A 26,358-nucleotide genomic window follows, 5' to 3' on the forward strand; every position below is an offset into this window, starting at 1 on the left:
ACCAGGCACACCTCTGCCCACTGAGTTCACAGTCTGTTGGGTGGTCTTTACTGTTAGAAAAGCTAACTTCTCCAAAGGGAAAGGTAGCGGATGTCGGGAAGAATGTTCTGATTGGTAACTGTAGAAAGCCTTCCTGACTGTAGTGACATTGAGCCTGAAGGAAGGAGGAGCCATATACAAGCTTGTGTGAAGGAAGATCCAGGCAAAGAGCATAGGGTGATTAGGCACATCGGGGATACAAATCAGGGATACAAATATGGTGAGTGGGGCTTCAGCCCATGGATCTGCAGGTAGATGACCTAATTCCACTCCTTAAGTCACCTGGAAGTTAGTAAAGAAAAACAGGCAGGCCACAGCAGGCTTTTGCCACCAGAGCCCACTCTGTCACTGTTCGGTTTCTTTGAGTTGACTGAAACTGATGTTGTTTCTTCTCTCTCCCCAACAGCTAGACATATGGTCCAAATCCAACTACCAGGTATTCCAGAAGGTAAGTGTTTCTCTCTGTATTTTACTCAGAAGACATGGGCAAACCACTGATGCCTTTGTGGATAACCTTTTCCAGCTCAGAGGCTTTTTAGAAAGTGAAGGGGGAGATGAAAGGTTGAGGCTGTGACTCAGTCGAGGTGGAGTGCTTACCTAGAATGCACAAAGCCCTGGTTCTATCCCAGCACCACATAAATTGGACATGGTGGTGCACACCTATAATCCCAGCACTTAGAGCAGGGGGTAACCTGACATGCATTTATATGACATGGGAAGTAGGTAACTTGGGGATGTAACTCACATTGGCAGTTGCCTGTGGGTGGAGCAGGGGGGTAGCCTCAAATGGATTCCAGAGGGCTTGTTGGGGTGGTGGACACATTTGTTTCCAAGGTAATAGCGGTAGTTGCATTATCAGAGCCCAGAGGATTACTGGCTTACATAGGGGACTTACTGTTACAGGGTAGACTATATCAAGGCAGAAACTTTCAGATGATTCCAAGCTCTACCTTATCTTTATATGCAGTTTCCCAGACCCTGTGGTCAGCCCAAGGGCATGGACCTGGGCTGGGAGAAGCAGGCAGCATGCAACCCAGACTACTCCACTCCACCTCCTGCCCCTATGACTGCTTGTTTGTCTCCTTCCTGAAAAAGCCATAAAGGACTGTTAAGAAAACTGAGAAGTGGGGCTGGAGAAGTAGCTCAGTGGCTAAGAAAACTTGTTGCTCTTTAGGAGGACCAGGGTTTATTCCCAGCTTACATAAGCAGCTTACAAACTATCTCTAACTCCAGTGCCAGGATGATCGGCTGTGTCTTCTAGCCTCTGAGGGCAGAGGGTACTGCACACACATGGTGCACAGACATGCATGTAAGCAAAACACCTGTACACATTTAAATTTTTAAACATTTCAATGGGAAATTATGTGAGAATTCAGCTCCTCAGCTCCAGAAGGGTGGAGCTCCTAACATAGCGTAGTCCCACGGCAAGTGTAGGTTCACTGCACACTCCAGAGCACTTGGGCCAGCTCCCCCACAGGCAGCCCTGTCCCCTGTGCTCTGGGCTGACCAACAGTTTCCATCTCATCTGTTCCCTTGACAAGGACAGCGGTGGCTCTCCGCAGCGCCCTTTCCTGTTGCCAGGCTCTGTGCTAGGTCCAGTTTACCAGGGAGATAACACACGGCGACAGACTGGGAATCTTAAAGAGCCCTGGTCAGGCAAGTGTCCCAGGCTAGGGACAGGATATGGATACTGTTGTCTGTGTGCTAAGAAATACTTCAAGGACTACTCAGAGCTGGAACACTTGGCCCAAGTTCTTCCATGAGTAAGTTGTGCCTAAGGTGTGCCAGGAGGCATAGGCTTTTTTTGTTCTCTTAATTAAAGTGGAATTTGCATAATAGAAAGTGAACCATTTTAAAGTGAACAGTTCCTTGGAGTTGGGTAACTGTTCTTGTTTTCCAGCCTTCCATCTAAATCTCCAACATTTCACCTCAACGATGCAGTCAGCAGAGGCCATGGTGGCTGCCCTCTTGTCACTGTGACCACAGTTCTATTTACAGTCTGACAGAGCCTCATGCACAGGAGCATTCAGGAATCATGGCCTTGTCACACCTGAATAAAGTGTGCTGCCCTGAAACAAGGCTTCCCTTACATCAGAAAAGCCAGCGACACCTAAGCCAGAGCCAGGGCTGTTACAGTAAGGATCCAGCAAGGAGACAGAGTTCAGAGCAGAGGGAAGGATGCTGGTACCCAGCTCTCTTCCTCTGTATTCAGTATGAGACCCAGTAGTTGGAATGATACTACCCACATCAAGGGTGGGTAAACTCGAGTTTACAAATGGGCACACACACACACAGGGCGGGGCAGAGGGTCCCATGGTAACTCTAAACCCATTTAAGTTGACAGAAATGAACCATCGTAGGTATCAGGGCTTTGGAAGATGTTATCAGTTGTCTAAGAGAGCAGTTGACATGTAAGGTTGAGTTCGGTGAGTGGACCAAGTGTGTACTTTAATAGGTGACTTTAATTTGATCACCAATTAGTATGATTTGAATGTAGATTGTGCCCCTTAAGTTGTATGTTTAAACTAGCTAGTAGTTTAATTTCAAGAAATTGTAAAACTTGGGAGGTCAGGCCTGCCTGGAGGAAGTAGGCTGCTGAAGGGCAGGCTTTGAGGTTTGTGCTTCCATTCTGTTCTGGGGAGAGGTGAGGGGTGTGGAGCCCAGGCTGTGCACTCTGCAGCTGAAGAGCCACCTGCTGCCATGCCTTGCTCTCCTTGTGGAACTGTGCCCCCAAACTGAGCCCAGATGAGCCATCTCTACACTTTGTTGGGTTTTGGTCACGGTGCTGAGGAAAGTAGTTATTGCACGGTCTGTCTGGGTCACCTGTGCAGTTCTTGTGTAAAGCTCAAGATATTTCAAAAGCAAGAACATTATTTAACTGAAATTTTTCATTGTCCCAGGTCTGTTAGCATTTCTTCACCCCACTGTCCCTAGAAACATAACAAGATGTAGCTTCACTCCCAGGCCCTGAGTCCTTCAGTACCTAGACCTAAGCAGGCTCTGCGTACTTGCTAAGCTGTCAAGCTGGAGATACGCAAATGGTTGGCCGGCCCGAGTGTATACATTAGTTGTTCTTGACATGTGACTGCAAAGAGAAGAAAACCACTCATTGCCAGAAGAGTCAGCATCATTAAAACGGGTGTTTGTCTTTCCGTTAACTTGGTCCTTACCTTCATGTACTCTGTGACATAGTAATAAATCTCTTCTCCAGGCCCCACAATGGCCCTCAGGGTTTCTCAAGCCCTGCAGCCTGGCAGCCTGCAGTCCAGAACCTGGTTTTTAGTAATGAACCCTTACTGGGAGTAGGGCCTCCTTGCCATGCTTCCTTAAAAACTGTTCCATGCTGTGGGAGTCATTTTTGAATATGTGTGGGAAGTTTATCAGGGACTCGGGCAGAGTGTGAAGTAGGGATTTTCTAAAGCACAACTTTAAACTGTGCTACCATGTTTTTACCCACCCCTCCCTGGCACTGTCTGAGCTTGCAGACACAGACAGTGGCGGTCTAAAATGGACAGCTGGAGAGATGCATGAGCAGGTGCATGTCTCCCGAGTATCTCCCTGGCCTGTTTGCAGTCATGAGAATGGGCTGACCCACATGGTGGTGCTCTGCCCACCTAGAGCAGGCCCAGACACTTTGGGTTCTCCGTCCTCTCTCCCTTGCCTATTAGATCTAAACGATTAACTGCCAATGCTGACCTGCACGGATGTCAGTGTTCTCCTTAGAGAAGGACAGGTAATAGTGAGGTCTCTGTCTCCTCTCATGGGCAAGTAAGACTTCCTATTAGGGATTACCTGTGCTGTCGGATGAGGGATATCTGAGAAAATAATGTACTACAGAATCCAGCCCAATCCTCTCAGTAAAGCTTCAGCTAATCATGTCCCATGGCATGGGTGTGATGTGACGTCATATCAGAGAGCCTGTGTTCCAAGCTTGCAAAAAGGGATGGTAGCAGAAAGAAGGTGCATCTGGCATCCTGTCCCAAGGGCAGGATGTGTTATTCTGCTTAATTCCCTTCCCACGGTCAGTCCCACATAGACGGCAGAGCTGGGGCCACTCTGTGCAAGGCTAGTCTGTCTTGCACAGGCTTCTAAGTGATGGTTAGTGTTGGGACTCAGAGCACCAGATAACAGGACTGGTTGGCAGTTCTAAACTTTGCTTTGTTAGGACCCACCCTTTCTCACTTCTTTTTTCCTTAAATGTGGTGTGTGCTTGTTGCAGTAGATGCTGACAGAGTATGGGGAGGAATCTTGCATGTGTCTGCCCAGTAGACAGCCAGCATGGGCTTCAAGGCCAGATTATTGAGAAAACCCTAGCCCGGGCAGTAAGTTCCTGTGGGTCAGGAGGGCGGCTCACTCTGAGAAAACAAGGAAGTTCTGTCCCCTGCATTAGGGGACTTCTCTAGCAGAATCACCCACTTCCTAAAGAGCTTGACCTTAGAGTAGACTGCATTAGTACATCCATTTCTGAGCTGGGACTTCCTGGCCACTGAAGGAGCTTGCACCTCCGCCCCCACCACCCACTGCTCCGCAGGCTCCTTAGGGCCTCCTTTTCCTGGCACCATTGTATTGCTCCAGGTGCCCTTAGAAAGGCAGGAAGCCACTGAGCTCTTTCCCTCTAGATAGAAGGGGACCGGTGCCTTGTGAGCCAAAGCAAAGTTACCCATCTTTTTACTTCAGGAGCCAGGGCAGTGGAAGGCAGGCCACTGTTACATTGTCCAGAGGCACTGCTCAAGTCCCTCAGTCAGAGCCACAGCCCCTGTGGCTCTATAGCAAACCAGTCAAGAGGAGTGAAATGCCTGCCTTTTGTCTGAGGACACTGACTGTCAGCAAGCCCTTTTCTGTCTTACTCATTAGACTCCATACCCAAGTGCAAGGCAGAGGCTGCTGGGGGACAGCTTGCTGTGAGGCTATGACTGCCAACAGGTGCCTGTCATTTACTGCACTACCCCAGAGGCGCCTTGCGCTTCATCCTAGGGCGAAGTGGCTTTTTATAGCCAGTGAGTTTCCAGCAGTGTGGATTCAGAGAATGAAATACAGAAATAAGGGGACCCTCTGAAAGGCCAGAGCCACAGAGCCTGCAAAGGCTTCAAGCAAGTTCGCATTTTCCTGCCATTTAAACTGCTGGGGCACTCGCTGTTTTGACCTTTAACCCCCTCATTTCAAAACAGTGTGCATTGTCCCCTGTATCTTGGGAGGAGTCCATCTGCAGCCACTCGCTGCATGAAGTCCTTGCAGGGCTAGAGAAAGGTAAGAGAGCACAGAGGCCCCAGGCAGGCAGGGTGGAGATGTAGAAAAAGATAGTTTCTGAGGAGCCAGTGTCCCTTCCCAGGGGTAGAAACAAAACATAGCCATTGGCCTCAGAAGTCCACTCTTAGCTGTGGCCATTGTTCCATAGGCAGCAGACAGGTGCACAGCCCACCATGCCCTGTACCACAGTAGACAGCTGGGGTGCCCATGGGATGCCACTGAGTATCCATCAGGCCCTTTACAGGAGGGTGGGCTGAGCCCAGGAGACTGGCACTCTGGAAGGAGACTGTTCACTGAGTCTTGTGTGACTCGGTACCTTCCCATGGTGCCCTCATATCTAGTCCATGCTAGCTCCAAGTCTTCAAAAGGTAACCATCCCAACACAGGAAACTTCCAGAGGATAGGAGCCCTCCTTCCCATAGTGAGGCTGAGCTGGGCGTGGCCTGAGCACTGACCCCTGCTGTGGCATCTCACATCACCCAGGAGTCTCACTAGCTTGTCTCTGAGACCCCCTGCCAACCTCCTACTTTCCCTTCAGAAAAATAATTCAACCAAGACCCCTGGTCAGAATGCCACATCTGAAAGCCTAGAGAGGTAGAGGTTATGGTGAGACTCTCAGGCCACACCCTACCTAGCCCTTATACCAGAGAGGTTCTCGAACTTGAAGGGACTCTCACAAGTGTGTCCCAAATGGACAGAGCTGAGGGGACAGCATTCACAAGTACCAGGACAGATGAACAGCTGCATGTAGACACGTAGGTTCCTGTTGGTGGCACATAGGAGGTGTATGTTTGTCTGGGAGTGGGCTGTTGGAGGAACAAGAGGCAGAGGATTCCTTGGTCATCGTTGAGGTGCTGTGCCCTCAGCCACCAGTTAGTCTAGATTGATAGGGCTAGCTAAACATCCACCTAGGCCTGGGAGCCTAGGGAAAGAGGAAGAAGTGTTTGGGTTGAACTGGCTACCAAGAGCCCCAGCCACCACCTTCCGAGGGCTGGTCCATACCCACACGTGTCTCTCCCCAAAGCAGTTTCCTCGTTTGTTTGCCTCCTCTGGGCCTGAGCCCTTTCCTCTAGGCTTCCTGCTGGGCACAGCTCAAATATGCCCACACATCTAACTATGTGTAGCAAATAAGCTCAGGGAGGCGTAGCCAGCCCACTGGCCTCTTTGGTATACTGAGTTATCCCAGAAGTGGCTTGTGGGTTCCTGCCATTAGAGGGGTCACAGGGCAACCATCCATCATCTCAATTGTTCCCTTCTTCCCGGAAGGAAGGGACACAGGACAGGCCATCAGATCTGACAGCTGCTTCTGGGAAGACCAGCTCCTCCCACTCCTGAACCCCTGCACCCATCCCACAGTTCAAACTGCCAGCACTACTGATCTGGCTGCTTCCCGTCACACTGCCTATAGTGACTATTCCAGCAAGAGCCATCTGCAGGTGTCCAGATCCTGGCCCTGCCTCCTCAGTTTGATCATCTGTATTGGAGAGAGCATGCTGTGAGGGGAACAGATACCATAGGTAGGACATAGAAAGTAGCCTTCGTGTACATGATTTCCTACTACTACTCTGCCTCCAAAGTGACCTCTCCTCCTCAGGAAGGCCTCCTCCATCTCCTCTGCTTCCTATTGGCCAGTTTCCCTTGCACAGGGCTCCCAGCTCTTCTCCATAGTAGTCTGTGTAGTTGAGCACATGGGCTGTGTCGCACTATGTACTTGCTGTGCTGTGACCTCTGGGCAAGGATTTGTCCTGTGTAGGTTCAGTTTCTTCCTCTGCACAAGGGTGAAACAGATCACACCTCCTTCATAAGGTGTGTGTTGTGAAGATCATTCATGGTGAGGTGTTTGGCACTAAACTTTCTCGGCAAGTGTGTGGCATGTGCTGCTGCTGCCTCTGTAGCTGTCACAGGGATGAGGACCACAGAACCTGGAATCTAAAAGGTTTATTTATTTATGTATTTATGTATGAGTACACTGTCACTCTCTTCAGACACACCAGAAGAGGGCATCAGATCTCATTACAGATGGTTGTGAGCCACCATGTGGTTGCTGGGAATTGAACTCAGGACCTCTGGAAGAGCAGTCAGTGCTCCTAACCACTGAGCCGTCTCCCCAGCCTGTGCATGTTGCCATTTTAAGGGAGATAGTTTTGTAAACTAAACTCAAGATCCAGCTACCATAGCAAGCCCAGTCATCCCTTCAAAGCCTCCTCCATCTTCCTTGCCCTGATATCTCTTTCCCTGACCAAAGAATGGGCAGCTTTGGTGTGAAACACACAAGAATTAAATCTGCTGGCTATACCCTCTGAGCAACTTGATAGGCCAGGACCTACTATCCTGAGGGCACACCTCTCCAGTGACACCACCCTTATATGGCCTGCAGTGGATAGACTAGTCCCGACTTCACAACAGCCAGTGCCTTGTTGCTGCATATCTGAAGTAGATATAACTGTCAACTCCAGAAATAACGCAGCACCAAATGAAGGTGAACAGTTCAGGGGTCTCCAGGCCAAGACTTCACTGGCAGTCAGCAGCATCAAATTTTACCATCCAGAAAGTGTAAAACTTATTTCATCTAAAGAAGAGCCTTGATTTCTTAATCCTGAAAAAATGTCAAGGACCTACCTACCTTGTGGCTCTATGTGAAAGTACACAGTGGTCAGAACCTTGGAGAGTTTCCTGGCTCCAAGGGGACTGTAGTGTCCCTGCTCTCCCAGGCCCCAGGGCTCTCCTTTCTGCTGCCTGAGGCCTTCCCACTTACTCCCTTAGTCTGGGTCCTGCTACTGTTTGTGGTGCCCAGTGCAGAGACATGCTGTTCTCTAATGTCCAAAGCTGGCCCAGGGACAAAAATGCAGCCCAGGTGGCCTCACTCCCAGAGTGCAGCTTGGAGATGGAGCATCTGGACAAAGGCCTGGACACAGTGCCAGACTCAATTACCCAGAGGGCTGCGGACCAGTCAGGACCAGTCAGGACCAGAGCCACCAGACTGAGTGTCAATACTGGAAAGGGCTGAGTAAGAGAAGAGCGTTACTGACAGGGTCAGACAGCAGTGCTGGGTTAGGCAGGCTCTCAGGTCACTGCAGCATGAGCGATGGGCTGAAAGAAGGCAAGGCGGCAATCTTTGCCAGGGTGTTTAAGCATGCAGCTATCCATGGAGGCCATCAACAACTACTGCCTGGGTCCAGAGGATTGAGAGCTTCTTCCAGACATCAATGGTGTCAATTCTGAAACACTAAAGGGTCACTGTAGCCTGCCCCACCCAGGTGCTCATTTTTGGAAGCCCCAGTTTGTGCCTGCCAGAAACTGTCTTAAGCACATTGCATCCGAAGGCTCGTACTTCTCAAATGCAGGGCTTGATCTCAAAGGTGTGCAAGGGATTTGAAGGCTGATGGAGCAGCTGGGTCTGTCTCCACCGCCCCTCTCTGACCTAGCTAACCTGCTGATCTTGTCCCAGAAATCCTAGAGCAGCATGACCTGGCCCCAGTGACAATGAGAAGCTGTGCAGAGCCCATGCAGATGGCTCCTTCATCACACAAAGCAGAATATCGATCTTGCCCGAGTAATCCCCCGTCCCTGAGGGCCTCCGGGCTTCCTCTTCGGGCCCCCAGGCCTGCTGAGCCTACGGCACACAAATCCTGTCTCCGATTAGAGCCTAGGGCTGCATAATAAGTGATAAATCCCCTGCTTCCGCCCCGCCGTGCCTTCATCCATGTTTTAGAAGCTTCTGTCTGCAAGGCTCCTATGGCCCCCAACACCACTTTCAGGACTTCAGAGCATTCCAATTTTGAGATAATGGTGACTCCTCTTCATAGAATGAAGACTTCTAAGGCCGCCTTCAGTATTCATCCTAAAGCTGGTGCAGGGCTGCTCTCCGGGCTGCCATCTCTGTAAGCCCTTAACACGCCAAGCTCCCATAGCTGGCTCCAGAGCCCACAAATCATTTACTCTGAGCATTGTTTGGGGCTTCTCCTCACAAGGGTGAGATTGCTGTTGTTAAAATTGTTGGGGGAGCCCCAGATGCCTGGACTGGCCCCTCTACAGTGGTAAAGCATCTTTACCCTCCTAAGGTTGCTTATACTGGGGGAAGGCACATAAGTGGCACATTCCATTTGCTGCCAGCTGGGTGGTGCTTTCAGCCTTGGTGAACACTAGAGCTAGGAAGTTAGCAAAACTGGGGCCTTGTAAAGATGGCATCACATCAGTGCATCAGGCAGGCACCCCGAGTAGAGCAGAGACATAGCACCTCTCTTGCTCGGGCATTTTTCTTTTCTTTTCTTTTTAATTGGTGGCAGCTGGCATAGTGGTGCACACCATTACTCCCAGCATGGAAGAGGCAGAGGCAGAGGGAGGTGGATTCCCATATGTTTGAGGCCGGGTTAGCATACATAGTAAGTACCAGACCAGCTAGGGCTACAGAGTAGGACCCTCTCTTTTTAAAAAGGCTTTGAAGTCACCCCTGGGAAGGGCCAGAGATGGTGCTTCTCCTTAGCATGAATGCTGGTGATGAGTGTCTGGGAACCTACACTGAGGACCTGCAGGACCAGGCCATCCACCCTCACCTAGGCTCCCCAACCTCCCACCAAGTCACATTCCTGTCTACCTTTACAGCATGCATGTGGAGGCTGGTGCTGCCTGGAGGGAAGCCAGAGACTCATCACCACCAAGTTGCCTTTTAAATAAGCAGCTGTAGTTACTTGGGTACTTCCTTTTCCTGTTCATGAACCTCTCAGGGGAATGCTTTTAATAGCAGCCCTGGCTCCCTAGCTTGGCAGGGACATGCCTTGGGCACTTGGCTGTATGGGTAAATGACACTGTCCAGTAACCCTTGCTTTAGAAAGAGCATTGGACCAGAATTGCTAGAGGCTGAGACCAGCTCACCTAGGGCTGCTGTCCTGCCTCCTGGTGGCCTGGGCTTCCTGATACCCTGACCTTTTAGGCAGCACTCCTCAACAACTTCTAAAGGCTGAGCCTGGTTCCTACAAGTAATGCCTCCCACCTGAGAGGTTTCCTGAGCCCCTGAAGACATTCAGGGGTCTCTTGTCCTAAAAAAACAGCCACCCCAAGTTAGAGCCATGTGGAAATGAGGTAAGGAAGAAGGAAGGCACACAGCCAACAGCATGTGGTTGTTCCTACCCCTGGCTGCCGATGGCTGTCTTCATCTTCTTGCTTGCAGACCCTTCCCTTTCAGGGGAGTGTGCTGGGCACTGATAGTCTGAGTCTCCCCTCTCCCCTTTTCCAAACCTTTCCTGGGTCACCACTGTGGCCTTTGGTTTTCCCCTTGAAGGTCTGGTCACTGTAGCACCTGGGTTGGAGGGAGGGGTGTGTCCCAGATTCATCATCACTAGACAGTGGAATACCTGACCTCTGTACTACCACCAGGACCCCCAACCTTCTGTGTTTTGTATTTCCTCTGAGACACTGTGCACTGCAGCCCTTACCCCACTGCTCCCATGTAACACGGACAGGAGATGAATTCAGTTGTCCCTCTGACAAGTGAGTGCAGTGGGGAAAGGGAGCCTTGTGCTTAGCAGCAAATAGGCAGAGGCTCTAGCAAGGAAGGAAAGAGCCTTGTCCAAGGTTTGAGTGTCTGTCCCAGCTCCTCTTTAGGAGAGGAGAGAGCCCACAATTTGGTACCACTCATAACGCTTGTCAACCCAAGAAGTCCTCCAGTGGGAACCTACTGGGTGTAGGTCAGAACCTGGACCCTCAGTTCAGGTTGGTGTGGCCTGGACAAACTCTGCCCTGCTGCACTTAACCTAAGTCCCTTGAACTCCCAGACTTGCAAATGGCACTTGGAATGGTCCCTCTATCGTCATTGATGTGAGGGTTGAGTGAGGTCAGATACTGTCCCTCTCTTGACCCATGGCATCCATGCTCAAGGTCATCCTACTCCTAGGAAGGACAGGACCAGGTGGTATAGAGCAGTAGGCCTGTAGCCCAGAGGGCTGCCCACATGCACTGCCCCTGCTGCAGCTCCAGTTGCTTTATTTGTGGCTAAAACAGCTCCAGCCTGAAGGGAGGCTCGGGGCCCTCTGCACCACAGTATGGCAGAGGAGCATAGGGAGACTGCTTGACTGGCAGCCCCTCTCTAGAGTGTTGACTGGCAGCTGCTCCAAGGTCTTGTGAAAGAGTCCTTCTCCCCCAACCCCCAACTCCCACCCCACTTAGTTCTCCTCCATCTGGGTGCACAAAGACTTTCACAGCCTTGAGCTGAGGCAGAGGGAACTTCAGTCAGCCCAGCCTGCTGTCTTGGCTCTCCAGATGGGGACCCACCGGGAGCCAGAGTGGGCCTCTGGTTCCCTGAAGTAAGGGGAAGCAAGGCTTTTGGATCTCTAGCCTGGCACGACTCCCTCCCCACCCTCCAGTTCCCACCTTCCATCCATGGTACCCTACCTAGCCCATGTCTATCTGGTAGTGATGCTTGGCATCCTCCTCCCCTCCCTGCCTGCTCTCCCTGTCCAAGTACTTTGATGTTGTTACAGCTTTGTTTCAGCCCAGCACTCAACCTGCAGGCAACGCATCCTCCTTGGCCTTGGTCTCTCAGGAGCATTAGTGCTCTTCCCTGGCCTCCCTCGCTGAGCGGACTGCTTTTATCTCCTGGGGAACATCATTAGCTTACAACACAATGGGCCCAAACCTAGGTCCTCACAAAATTAGTCAGTAGCAATCTTTTGTTGTACTGGCATGTTTTTTTCTACATCTTCAATGCTGAACAAAATACAACTTTGTTTGAAAGTGTAAAACTATTTTATACACACACACACATACACACTCATTGAAAGTGGAATAATTTGAGGACTAGGGAGAATGTTTGGATGGAGCCTCACCCAGTATGAGGGTTCAGCCATGGGAATCAGAATACTGGGTCTGGAGCTGGGGAAGAAGTTAGGGAGACTCAGAAGTCAGCTGGTTTTGTTTCCTTTATTAATGTGTTGCTGAGATCGGTGGTGGGAGAGACTAAATGGCCAATCACATCAGTAGCCAGAGCAAAACCCACCACTGTTCGGCAGTTAAAGAGAGTACTTTTGATGGGACTCTTTGAAAAGAAAACTAGATTTAGCCAGATGGCTGGCCAAGAATGGCCAGACTAATTAGGTGCCCTGCCTGTGAATCAGATGCCAAGTCAGAGAGTGCCTGGCTTCCCCATATCTGTAGAAGATTATTTCTCATTAACTTGGCCAGTCCTCTTGGCTAGCCTGTCCTCCACCTCACTTGCAGAGCCAGCTCTCAGACCTCACCTGGACCACAGTCTGTCAAGCCAGGAAGCAGGAGTGAGAATAAAGGGCCCAGGTTCACAGCTTGGGGCATTTTTAGAGAGAAACCTGTCAGATTTCATAGGCTACAGGGCAGGTAGTGTGAGACTAAACATCACTACAGGGGCATACCCATTTAGAGACACCTTACTTTGCTCCTACTGATGGCAGCTACCAGACGGGGACTCACATGCTGTGGAGTTTAGAAGTGGGACACAGACCCTCTCACATGGTCACCTGTGAGAATGTCTTTGTAGCATCTAAGACTTCGAGAATTTCATAGGGTGGCCATTTGTATTAACTGAGAAGGAAACACAAAAACTGTATTCAAGCAAGCAACCCTGACTTGGATGTCACTTCTGGGTCACCGGACTGAGGCAGGCCAGCTCCAGCGGTTGAACAGATGGCTCAGGCCCATCCCAGGGGCCTCGTAGAGTCAGTGCTGTGGACAGCACCCATTTCAGGAAAGTAGCCATGCCTGGAACTAGGGCCAGCAGCTCTTCAGTGGGCATTTTAAGTAAAAAGGCAGCCCGTTTGTCTCCTCAGCAGCCACCACAGTCATGGCACGATTATTACCACTGCCTGGGAAGAAAAGCACTGCTCATTTTAGAAAGCTGTCTGTCAGGGTGCTTAAAATAAAAGCAGGCCTGGCACTGGGGAAAGTCACCCGGGGAAAGACTTCCTCAGGCTGGTGGAGCACAGGCACCATGGATGTGTCTGTGAGAGAGAGCACAGTGCTGTCCCCAGGAGTGGACATTTCCACTCTTTAGTTAAAGAATGCATTGGGTGGTTCTAGGCCTGGGGACACAGCATGAACCAAGAACAGATCAGGTAGAAAGGTATGGGGAGAGAACAAGGGCAGGAAGCACGCTGAGCAGGAAAGCGGTCGGGGTGGGGGTGGAGGAGGAGGGCAGGGAGGGTGCTGCACTGAGCAGGCGAGTGGAGTTGGGGAAGAAGAGCTTGGTCAGCCTGTCCTCTTCGCTGCCATGAAGCATGGAGCCACAACCTCCTCCATCTGGGCCAGCTTGAGCCACCCTCACGCTATGGTACAATTAAGGATAATCCTCACTGGCCCCTGGCCTAGACTGAGACTCCCAATTGCCCACAAAGAGTTTGCCTCGCTGCTGCTGTGGGCCTGCCGGCCACTAGTGTGTCACAGTATCCCACTGAGGGAGAGACCAGCAAGTCTGTGCATGTTGGACCTGTGTTGATTCTTGTTCTCAGAGTTAATGATTTTATCTGGTATGTTCTCTTTTGTTTTTAACTATATTTGTAATGACAAGAATTTCCACTGCCTGTGAGATGGCTTAGCAGGTAGCAGCGCCTGCTGCCAAGCCTGACCTGAGTTTCATCTCCAGGACCCACTCACTGGAAGCTGAAAACTGACTCCCGGAGGTTGTCCTCTGCCCCCCATTCTGTGGCACATGCTCTCTCTCTCACATACACACACACACACACACACACACACACACACACACAAACACCACCACCACCAAGTAAATAAAATGTTTTTAAAATTTGTAACAGTCTCTAATGAGGACAATCAAGTAAACCATTAATTTCAATATACCTGTCACTAGTCAAAGTCTTAACTATTTGGGGATAAACAGTGATGGAACCAAGCCAGTGCCTGTGTCTCTCTGGTGCCTTCTGTGCACCTCAGGCCATCTGGCCTCTAGCCTTGCTACCTCAGGTCCCCTGAAGAGCTGGAAAGACCAGGAAGGCTGGGGGAGGGGGGGAGGACCAGAGCAAGGGGCAGGAGCATGGAGACAGAATGAAATTTTTGCACCCTTGCTGTCTGTCCCTCTCCCATGCTTCTTCCTGCCCAGATGTTTAGTTGCCAGAATGTTCCACACTCTTTTTGTCTTCAGGCCTCTTACCTACAATGCCTCCTCCCTGTCCGACTGCTAGTTTTTCTATTTGAGATTTTAATCTAGGTGTGGGGGAGAGGGGTGTAGGGGATCTCAGCAGGGCTGTCGTCGATGAAGCTATCAGCTTCTGGCTAACGGTGTCTGTCCTTCATCCTAGGTGACAGACCATGCCACTACAGCCCTGCTTCACTATCAATTACCCCAAATGCCAGACGTTGTGGTCAGGTCCTTCATGGTAAGTGGTTTCAAGTCAGGCCTTCCCACTAGGGAGAGATCTAGGGAGCCCACCCCAGGTGATCCTTGGACTTCAATGAGCTGAAGAAGCAGCGCCTTCAGAAGTGGTCTTACAAAAGTTTCCAGCACTGTGGACGGAGTTGGATTTGTTTCAGTCCTAAGCCCTGTGCTAGACCTGTAGGAGTGGCTAGGATGAACCTGCAGTTCCCCTGGCCTGTCCTCCTTAAATCTCAGAGCAGGACAGGGCAGGGCAGGGCAGCTTGGCAGGAACACAGATCAAGACAAGCAGGGGTTTACTTGGAGACATCAGGGCTCTCCCCAGGATTGCCACATAGGCAGCTGCAGCCTCCACAGACTCTGCAGCCAGTCCACCTTAGCAACAGCTTCCCTGGAAACTCCTTTTGTCTCCACACTCTTCTGGCTGCCAGGATTCCTGCCTGCTGCTCTGAGCAGTAGTGATCACAGAGTATTGCCTGGCAGCTCACTGCCACAGCTTCTTAGAGAGAAAGGATGCTCCTCACAAGACACAAGCCTCGCTTGAACTGACACCATAGTATTGGGGGATGCCACTGGGAGCTCAGCGCGAGGGCTCAGAGTCCTTCCCCATGCTGAGGAGTGAGCAGGTGACAGTCTTCAGTGGTCCACATGCTTCAAGTCTACCTGACATGACTCCACATTTCCCTTTGCTCTGGACTGAAACAGGAGTGTTCTGAAGAAGAGCAGACGGCCACCCATCACCCTCCTATTTTTATTTCCAAAACCCCACACCAGCCTGTGGGTGGGCCAGATCTGCCCCTCCGGAACTACTTGTATCAATAACCTCTTCAGGGTTATTGTCCCCTCATTGTCACCTTGGGGAGTGACTTATGTGACGTGCATGGCACAGGCACAAGCTGCCTGCCTGTGGCGGTGGGTTCTACTTGCTAGGCCTTTATGCCTGTGAGTCTCCTTGAGGTGGAGAATTGAGTTACCTGATTTTATCCTTATGCATGACAGCTGAGAGCTCTCAACCTCAAGGATGGGTGACTGTCACTTATTATGTTACTTGGTGACACTGGGGCCGCCCCAGCTGTGTTAGGCCCCATCATGACAGAAAGGAACAACCTCTGAAATGAGATTAACTCAGAACACCTCGCCCTGGTACAGAATCTCACAGCACTTCCAAGCTGTGTCTGTGCCTGCTGCTCCGAATGGGAGAAAGAGGGTAGAGGCAGCTGTCCAGAAAACAGGGAACCCAGCAGTGGTACCAAGATAGCCTTGGGGAACATTCCAGCTCTGGACAGGAGGGATTTCTGTGTTAAGATCTAGGGAGGAGCAGGGCACACCAGAACTGAGTCACAGGGAGACAGCTTTTCTATAGGCCCTTAGGGTGTCTTCCAGGGCCAAAGCCTGCTTAAGCTCTGTTCTTGGGCCACTAGCCTTCCAGAAGGACAACTGAGGGGGCTCCCTAATCCCTTTCTCTCCTTCTGTCTTACCTCTTCAGACCTGGTTGAGAAGCTACATTAAGCTGTTCCAGGCCCCGTGCCAGCGCTGTGGGAAGTTTCTACAAGATGGCCTTCCCCCGACATGGAGAGACTTCAGAACCCTGGAAGCTTTCCATGACACCTGCAGGCAGTGACCCACTCACCACATAGGTGTCTGCCGCTGTTCTCCCCTGCAGAACTGTGTCATGGGAGGATGGTCTGCCCCTTCCCTGGGTCTTGCTTCTGTGCGCTGTTACTGGAATAAGACTCTATCCTTACATTGGTTATGCTTGGTTGGTTTTTGTAACTTATTTTTGTAAACAATAAAGCTTTTGTACCCTGGACAAGGCTTTGTGTCCTGCTTCTTACAGGATTTCTGACATCCTCTCAGTTTAACCAGAAGAGTTTATATTTGAAGCAGAGTCCTTGCGCTGGGCATGCTGGGAGCATAAGCCCTGTCTCTCCAGCTCTATGTGGTGGCGCAGGCCTAGAATCCCGGCTGAGATAGAGACGTATCAGGAGTTCAAGGTCATATTCAGCTGCATTGAGAGTTAAAAGCCAGCCTGGGCCACTGGGCCAGTCTCACTGGGGGAAAACGGGACTATTTTTGTGCCTCAGTTGCCCTTTTGGAAGGCCTAAGACAGAACTTAAGCAGGCTTTGACATTCATGGTCCTATAGAAAAAGTGAGTTCTTACCAAGGCTGCCTGCCTTTACTGTTTCTTCCTGGAGTGGGGGATGGGCACAGTGCTGGCAATGCTGTGTCTTGGTCATCACTACTGGCAACCAGAGGACTCTCTGAGGACAGAATTGCAGCTGGCTCTGTTGAGTCAGCACCGTGGGTACCAGGAGACACTTCCCCAGCAGCATCTACAGCACCTGCCAGTGTAGTCATGAGTGCAGGCTACCTCTGTGAGCCTTCTCCAGCCTTCCTAACAAAGCCACCCCTCCCTGCCCAGCCTAGAAGTCGGCTCTCTACCCTCCCTCCCCAATCCTTTCCCCTGCCTCTCTCTCCCTCCTTCCTTACTTATTGTTTGGAAGTTTGTTCTTTTGTTTTGAGGCAGAGTTGTTTTGCTAGGTAACCCAGGCAGGCTTTAAACTTACTCAGTTTTGACCAAGTGCTGGGATTACAGGTATGCACAGAAAACTAAGACTTTGATTACAGTAGAGTAGCCGATTTCTGACTACTCCTGGACTACCCAGCCCCTTCCCACCTGTCCATCAGATGGGGAGGAACTAAAGCAGGAAGGTTTTTGTTTGTTTCCTTTGGTCTTTTGCATTTTTGTTTCTTTGTATATGAGTGATTTGGCTAAATGTTTCTGCACCACATGTAGCTTGGGACTAGAGTTCCAAAGTTGTGGTTACTGGAAGGTGAACTGGGTCCTCTGGAAGAGCGTGCCAGTACTTTTGCCTCTGAGCCATCACTGAGTGAGGGATATGAACCACAGTGCCATTCAACATGGGGCCCTAACCCAGCAGCAGTGCCAAGTGGGAGCTTGTGGAAGTGCAGCCTTCAGGCCCACCCCTGCCTCCTTCATGATCCCAGGATGAGCAGTGCTCTGCTCTGCGGCCACTCTAGTGACAGTGACATGGGCCCCAGAGGACCTGACTCTGGGAAACACTGCTTCTTTACACATTTGGGAAGTGTGAGAGGCCTGCTTGTCAATCAGCGCACGCCAGAATGGTCATTGGCATTCCGTGCCATTGTTCACTAAGATCAGACTGTTGAGCCTGTAGTAGATCCCTTCCATTACAGGCCATGACACGCTTCACAGACTTACGCTAGCCCTCCTCCCCTTGGTCTCCTAAGGTCCTTACTGCCTTAAAGGGAATGCACAACACTGGGGTAGCAATGAGAGTCAGCCTGCAGACTGCAGATCCTTACAAAGACACTGATGACAGGCAGACCTGGTGTGGTGCCGAGGTGTGCACTGCTCACGTGGCAAGTCGTGGCATGTGAAGAGTGACGAGCGCCTCGTGACTACCAGCTGGCAGCCGGCACCTTCTGAGACGTGCAAATGTGGAACTGTCCCAGAGGACTAACGGGATTTCAGTGAAGGGAGGGGCACTTTGTGAGAAAGCTGTTTGGTTTTGAACCATTTGCATTTTCTGGTCCGCATCCGCATTCACTCTATAGCTCCAACCTGTTCAAGCCGGCTTCCAGCAGTGACCGTGCATGCAGACCTCTCATCCAGCCTTGGACGGACTGTTGCTCCCACTCAGGACAAAGGTTGAGTTCTTGTGTCCTCTGTCATCTTCAGAAACACATTCTTCAAGACAAAGGATTGTTTTCTGCTTCCAGGGATGACAGGACTCCAAAGCAGGCTTGCCCAGGCCACTAACGAGCTCTCCTTACGCAATAGCGCAGGCTGAGGATGGCCAGGGAGCAGGGTCAGCAGGCCACAGGTGATGGACGGGTGGCCCGGGACCTGTGTTCTAGCTTTCTAGTGGGTCATCATGAAAGAAAGAAGCCAGGCTAAGCAAACAGGTCGGCCATGAGGCAGCAATGTCAGAGGCTGGACGGCAGAATCCCAGCCATGCCTTGTTTAGTGTGTGTGTGTGTGTGTGTGTGTGTGTGTGTGTGTGTGTGTGTGTGTGTGTGTGTGTGTAGGCACACTTGTAGATATCACGTCTCTCAATTGTCAGGCTTGGGGATAGGAGTCAGGACCTGCTGCTCCATCTCAAATCTGATTTTCTGTTTTTCACTCCCTAATTAGGGAGAAGGAGAGGAGACATCAGAGTTGTGCCTGAACACTGCTCCCATCTGTGTTCTGGGAAGGCAAATTTGAGTGATAATGCATTTGGTAAAGTCAGAATGGGGGAAATACTGAATGCTTGGTACTTGGAGATCACTGTAGGATGCGGGCTGGGTATCAGCTGTGAAAAGGACAAGTGACCTGAAGTGGGTAGAGGTCAGTTCCAGAAGGGTAGATTGTAAGGGAAACAGAAACTGACTGCTTCCTGGACCTCCCCAGGTCCTAGAGCTTAAAGGTGGTGTGAGTGCCACAGTCTGTCATGTGACTTGAGGCTGTGGATGTGGCGGAGTGTTTGCCTAACATAACACCAAGCCCCAGCACCTCATAAACCCTCCTATAAGCCCAGCTCTTAGGAGATGAAGGCAGGAGAGAGGATCAGAAGTTCAAGATCATCCTCTGCTACAGTGCAAGTTCAAGGCTAGCCTAGGCCACATCAGACCCTTCACATGATTTGGACTCTCTAAGGGTGGTGTCTGGCCAGACCTCCAAGGTATTTATCTTATGGGACTGTATTGTTACCGTGTTGTCCCTACTCTCTTCTCTACCAAGTGTTTCATATATGCCACCAAGCTCCATGCCAGGCAGGTGTGTGGAGTTCCCAGTTTGCAGATGAGCCTGGTAGAAGGTCTCCCACACTGACATGTGACAGACATGAAAGGCTGGATAAAGTCTGATCTCCCTCCCCACGGGTTGCAGCCTACCTGCTGGAAGCCACTGCTTCTGGGTAGCCAGGCCTTTGCCCCATGCCTTCTGCTGCCCAGTGGCTCTGGCTCCCATTATCAACTGACAGAAGAGAGCAGGCCTGTGAAAGGTTGTCCAGATTTTTTTCCTCCTGAACTAAATCGGGAGTTGGCCTTTTGGTATCGAGTGATGTTTTAACACTAACACCATGGACACCACAAAACGGTGATCTTTCAGTGTTAATGCGAGAAGTTGCCGTTACATTTGGAGTGTCAGCGAGTGGGGCTGATTCTAAATTGAGAGCCTTTTAAGGTCATCCCAGTTGAGCAAAGGAAGGACATCTTCAGCCTGAAGAATTCTCACAAGATCTGGACCCCCCCCCCCCGAAAACCTGACAGGAGGTGTCATCCAGGTCTGGTAGAGACAAAAAAGGAAAACTGGCCTTTCTACACTGTGCCCTGGCCTCATGTCTCCACTGACACACTAGAGATGAGCGGAGCTCACCCGGACCTACCCAATCCCGTCCCACCTTGGCCAGCATGCTACAGCAACCAGCAAAGCTCACCCAAGGCCCCATGACCAGACACCAGCTGTCCTCTACTTGGTGACTAATTAGCCTTTACCTTCAGTCCTTGATACAGCGGGCCCAGGACCTGCTGTCCTACCCTCCCCAGACCCTAAACCAAACATAAGAGAACCTCAACCAAATCTTAAATTGTAGCCAGCCATGCTGGCCCACACCTTTAATCCCTGGAGAAAGGGAGGCAGAAGCATTGCCAGAAGTTCAAAGCCAGCCTGGACTACAGCTTGAGGTTTAGAATCGGTAAACAGTAAGGTGGAGGACTGGAGAGATGGCTCAGCTGGTAAAGACACCTGCCACCAGACTCTGATGACCTGAGTCAAGCCACAGGATCCACGGGGTAAATGGGGAGAATCATTCCACAAACCTGTCCCCCAACTTTCACATAAATGCCACAGCATTATGATGTCCAGATATACAAGTGTGCACACAAACACATATGGAGAGAGCAAGCAAAAGAAGAGACCGGAGATTGAGAGGAAGATATTCAATGTCAGCCTCTGGTTCCACAGATGCTTGGGCACACATTTACATACATGTATTCACATGCTACAAATGCACAAATAAATAAATAGAAAATTTAAACTTATAACACAGTTTCTATGCCCTCTTACTACTAGAAGAGCTAAACTTTCAAGTTTGAAAGCACACCAAGGTCATCTTTTGTGACAATCCTGAGGTGACCAGTAGCCAAAGAGGAACTCCAGCCAGGAGACAAGGTGTGCCCACTCAGAGACAAGAGTGTCCCAATAGCTACAAGCTTTATCCATAAATGGGCTGTTTTGCCTGGGATCGGTGGAGACAGGAGAACCTCAAAGCATGGCTGGGTGGGACAGGATAGGGTGTAGGAGACCAGCGCTATTGAGCCAGCCCAGGAAGGCAACCAGAGAAGCCCAGCAACACCCACCACCTGCACCAAGCACCCAGGCTGACTCAGGACTTTGGCACCCCCATCTCAGTCAGAGGCTCACTCTTAATTACAAAAGGAACCCATATGTTCCCTTGGAGGGAATTAGGTAATGCCAATAAACCAAACAAGGGAAAGAATGTGCTCCTTTCAGCTAGCCGGGGAGTGCCAGAGCACCAGGCTGTACCCTTTTGTAAGCCTTTGGAATAGCTGCCGCGGAAAATGAGGTCACACAGAGTGAGGTCACACTGTACCAGGAAACTGCTGGTCCCCTCAGCAAAGGTGACATGGAGCCTCAGGATTATGTGCCCTTCTCCCTGAAAAACCCCACAGCAGTGGACAGGCAACACCAGGCAGTTACTGGGGGACCCAGTTCCTTTGTGTGCATGGTGGACACTGAGTCAGGAAACCTTCCCAGCTACAGGAAGGGAGAAAGGCTTGGATAGTACATGAGATACTGTTAGCGTTCATTTCATTGTGACATCAGAGTTGCAGATAAGTAGGAAACACTTAGCCCCAAGCCACCCATTGTAGGGCTTCATCCTAGGCCAGTGAGATGGGGCCAGGAATGGTTTAAAAATCCTAGAGCTTTAAAAACTATTGTCTTGGGCTGGAGAGATGGCTCAGTGGTTAGGAGCACTGACTGCTCTTCCAGAGGTCCTGAGTTTAATACCCAGCAACCACATGGTGGCTCACAACCATCTGTAATGAGATCTGATGTCCTCTTCTGGTGTGTCTGAAGATGGCTACAGAGTACTCACATACATAAAATAAATAATAAATCTTTTAAAACAACCTACTATTTTGCCCCAAATCATCATGTAACCATTTTTTTTTACTTTTCTCTATGTTAGTACCACTTTCTGCAAAATTGTATACTAAAAACTGCCCCCCACACACTGTTTTCTTAGATTTTTACCTTATTTCCAATGTTGACACCCTAAACCTCAGAACCAGCCTGGTGCACTGAGGCTTCTCTCACAGCCCCTCAGCAGGAGTGAGTTCCACATTATGTCTAGCTGCAAGGGATTCTGGGAGAAAGAGTCTCTACCTGGGTAGCCCTGAGTCCTCCCCTTCCTGCAAGGTGGACATTGGTGACTGTCCCTTGGAGTCTGTGTATTCACTTTTCCTTGGGATCTCGGCCATTTAGTGACCATGATTTGTGTAATGAATTTCTCATGGCATTTTTTAAAACACTTAATTTTGAACTAATCTATACATTACGGGAAGTTGCACAGAAATGTGCAGGGAGACCCCATACACAATATTTAAACCAGGAGGCAGGCAGGGCTGCGCTGACAGCGAAGTCACAGCTCTCAAGGGGGATGTGGAGTAGTTTATTCTGAACCTGGCAATGACTCAGGACACAGGCTTGAGTCACCCCAAATTCTGGGTTCTAACTTGGCAGCAGTTTGACAGAGTTTTTATTAGAACAAAGGAAGCCACAAATCAAGGCCCTTTCAAAACACCTTTACGGCAAACCTGGGAGCCGCTACTCCACACCTCAGATGTTTCCTGGCAGCATCTTCACCCCTTGGTTGGCTGCAGACTGGACCTGTTTGTACCTTCCCAAGGATTTACCTAATGCTCACAAGGCTGCTGGGTGGGGTACAGAAGAGGGCGATGCGTGGCCAGTAAAAGCAGGAAAGATGACCCAAGATAATTTGGGTCTTGCAATAATATTTCAGCCTCTCCACGATCACTGAATTCTAATCAGTACAATGTAAGCAAGCTACTCTGTCTCCTGGGGCACCACGCTGTGTGGTGTGTGTATGTGTGCACGCGAGCACACAGGGACATGCACATATGTGTGTGTCTGTGTCTGTGTTTTTGCACACACACCTCTGCACATGTCTGCCGGTGCAGTTTTAATATTCCACGTTCAGCTTTGTGGAGCCACAATCTCACTGTGTCGCCGCCTGAGGGAAGCACTAATCATCGCCACCAAGACTGTTACCTTCTCTCATAGGTGTTAAGCGCACAAGTATTCGGTGTGTCTCTCTTTTACTGTGCGCGTGAACATGTGTGTTGTCTATGTGTATTTAGCCATACATGGGTAGTCATGTTTATACATTGTCCATGAAGAGGCCAGAGGGCAGTCTGAGATGTCATTCCTCAGGAGCCGGGCCCTTTGGACAGCAGCTGTAGCAGCTCGCGAGTGCTCTCAGCCAGTCCCCGAGGTAGCCTGGAGGAGCCTTTCCCACTGACCTCAGCTTCTTTTAATATCCCTGAGAGTGTCCATGGCCACACATCCCTCAGCACTGTTCCACACATGGTTCCTAGGCAAGCTGCAAGCTTTCCAAACCCTCTCACTCTGCTTTTTATGGCCGTTCTCACTAGAAACACAGCAAACAAGAACCATACCAGCCTGCGTGCTGTGCTGCCTTGGATGTTGTCCACTGGCTCAACCTCCCCACCATCTTCTTGGGTAAAATACACACGAGTGCTTTGCCAGAATGTGACTGAATGACATCTAGAATAGTTCCTTTCCATCTGAGACCTCATGACCTTGGCCTTCGCTGTCTACACTCCTCGGCATCGGGGGCTTTCAAACCCACACTGGGATCTCCACACTGCAATAAATGGCTGCTCGAGCCACAGCTTCAAGCTCTTCCACATTCCTCTTGTGAACTCGTTCTGAAGGTCTAAGGACCACAATCAAGATTCCAATGCAGCTCTCTGTATTTTTTTCTTAACGCCCTGACAACAAGCCAATCAAACCACCTTAAAAAGATGAAGGAAGCCAGGTATAGACACTAGTCTATAACCCTGGAATTTGGAAAGAGGAAGCAGCAGAATCAGAAGTTCAAGGCCAACCTGCTCTGTGACTTCCAAGATTTCAGCTCATCATGGGAAAGAAGGCACATGCATCCAGTCTGCAGGTCGCAAAGCCACGTTGTCCTTTCCCAAGACTGATGTGGTTACTCTCTTCAGATGCTGTGGTCTAGCCTCAGCCATAGGGCAAAGCACCAATGTAGTGGCTATTCCTGGTGCAACTTGACTATATCTGGAATGAACCACGATCCGGAATTGGAAGGCTCACCTGTGATCCTGATCTTGAGGCTGGGAGACACAAGTTTCTGACCTGGATCTTGGCTTGGAGATCTTGAGGCATAGTAGCTATGAATCCCAGGAGAGTAAGGCAAGGAGATCTCTGAGTTCAAGGTCATCTGGGACAAGGCAAGTCCCAGATCCAGCTGTGGTGGTGGTACACACACCTTTAATCTGGGCCACAGCTTCTGCTGGAAACCTACATAAGGACTTTGGAAGAAGGAAGATTCTCTCTCTTCATCTGCCTGCCTGTAGGACTGAGCATCTGCTAGATCCTTGGACTTCCACTCACAGCTGCTGCTGACCACTGTTGGGGAGTTGGACTACAGACAGTAGGTCATCAACAAATGTCCTTATTATATAGAGACTGCCATAAGTTCTGTGACTCTAGAGAACCTGACTAATACAGCCCATCAGCAACATGACTGCCAGCACTCCCAAGCCCTACCTGCATCGCACACAGTTCAGCTCAATTAGTGGCAGCTTTTCCCCCCATAGCCTTTGATATTTGACTCTGTACCAGCCCTTCATTTTCAGAGGGTCAAATCAATGATGGCCAAAAGGCCACAGTTAATTCGCTCTTTTTCTTGTTTCTTTCCCTTAGTTAGCAAATTGGCAAAGCTCAAAAAAATTCCAACCTAAAGTGCAGGTACCTAACGCAGAGGTGATGGCCTCTCGCAGCTTTAGGGAACTCTAGGGCCACTGTCAGGACGAGCCGGCTGATGGAGGAGAGGGTGCCAGACACTGACCATGATCTGACCTGAAAGACCTGTGACTGTATGTATGTGACACGATCCTCAGCCCCCTGTGGGTGTGTGACACAATTCATCCCCCTGTGTGTGTGTGTGTGTGTGTGTGTGTGAGAGAGAGAGAGAGAGAGAGAGAGAGAGAGAGAGACCACCCTCAGCCCCCTGTGGATGTGTGTAACACCATCCTCAGCTCTCTAAACACTGTTCCTACCTCAGGACCATCTCAGGCAGAGATAGGACATTGGCCTGGACCACTATTAGCCTCAGCTGGTACTGATACAGCACTTGCTGATCATACCAGAGAGAGGCTTGCTAACAACACTCAGGCGTCACCTGATGTCACCAGCAATGCAAGTAGATTGCTAGGGTTCTTTTTCACATGAGGTGCACTTAGAGTGCCTGGGAGTCACAGAGAAGCAGGAGGAGGTGCCGGATACATCTCTCCCAGGCCAACAGTCTCAGAGCTCAGCCCTGGAAAGGTAAGGCAGCTTGTCATGTGATTGAGCCCATGATCAGAAAGGGGGACAGTCTCAAGCCCAAGAGTATTCATTAGATAAGTAAGGTTCCACAACTGGGAGTGGTGGAATGTGTCTCTATTCTTGACACTTGGAACTGGAAACAAGAGGACCAGAAGTTCAAGGCCAACCTCAACCTCATCTATATTTCCTATTCCGGGTCAGCCTGGGATTCATGAAACCTGGTCCTTTTTGTTATTATTGTTTTCTTTTCCTTTTTGCTTTCTTTTTATTGTTGTTTTGATTTTGGTTTTTGAGACAAGTCTTATTCTGTAGCCTTAACCGGCCATGAGTTTTCTATATAGACCAGGCTGATCTCAAACTTTCACCACACCTTGCATTTGGGCACCATCTGTACATGAGCTACTGCTCCTGTATACTGACAGCCAGGCACTGGCAATCCCACATGTTCCCTGCATGCTTCTGCCAAGCAGTGCCGAGCAAGGAGCCCTACATGGCACTGGGGAGAATTACTAAGCTGATCCAAATGGGGTGTTCTGAGCAGTCAAAGTTTCAGAGAAAGGGATGCATCTGCAGAAGGATTCTTGATCTCAGCTACAGGAGAAACTATCTACCCACAAAAGAAACAGGACAGACAGAAACAGGACAGACAGAAGATACACAGCTGCCTCTGAATCAGTTGGAAGGGTCTGGAAGGGTCTGGGTCGGAAGGAGATTAGGGTCCCCTGAAGGCAATGGGACTGTAAGTCAGCATAAGGATTGCTCTAAGACTTTTCCTCACAAGTCATAGCTGAACAGCATCAATGGCATGAACATGACAGAGTTCCAGAGGTCAGGAGTCCAAAATCAGTTTTGGTGTAAGCTGCTGTCAGGGACAGGGATGTCAGCCCCACTGGGAGTTCCAGAGACAGTCTGTTGCCTTGTGTCAGCTTTGAGGGTCAGCCTCAGCTCCATTCCCACAGTTTCCTGACACCCTCATAACCTACAGCAGTGAGCCACGCCCTTCTCCCTTTCACTCCTACTCCCAGTGAGGCCTCACTCTTTGTACCTTAGGCATCC

The 26,358-nt window shown here is 50.2% G+C and overlaps 1 protein-coding gene across 1 annotated transcript in view; it reads left to right on the top strand.

The window, feature by feature from the left end:
• MED27 (mediator complex subunit 27) overlaps nucleotides 1–16,386 on the top strand; it is a 168,223-nt gene extending 151,837 nt beyond the window's left edge. Inside the window, exons 6-8 of the mRNA XM_080927423.1 lie at nucleotides 446–487; nucleotides 14,562–14,639; nucleotides 16,122–16,386. Of these exons, the coding sequence (XP_080783549.1) occupies nucleotides 446–487; nucleotides 14,562–14,639; nucleotides 16,122–16,256 (255 nt within the window). The 3' untranslated portion in view covers nucleotides 16,257–16,386. The remainder of the gene's footprint in view (nucleotides 1–445; nucleotides 488–14,561; nucleotides 14,640–16,121) is intronic.
• Nucleotides 16,387–26,358: the final 9,972 nt, after the last annotated feature.

This window comes from Micromys minutus (genome assembly GCF_963924665.1).
Source record: "Micromys minutus genome assembly, chromosome: 13".
Lineage (NCBI taxonomy): Eukaryota > Metazoa > Chordata > Mammalia > Rodentia > Muridae > Micromys > Micromys minutus.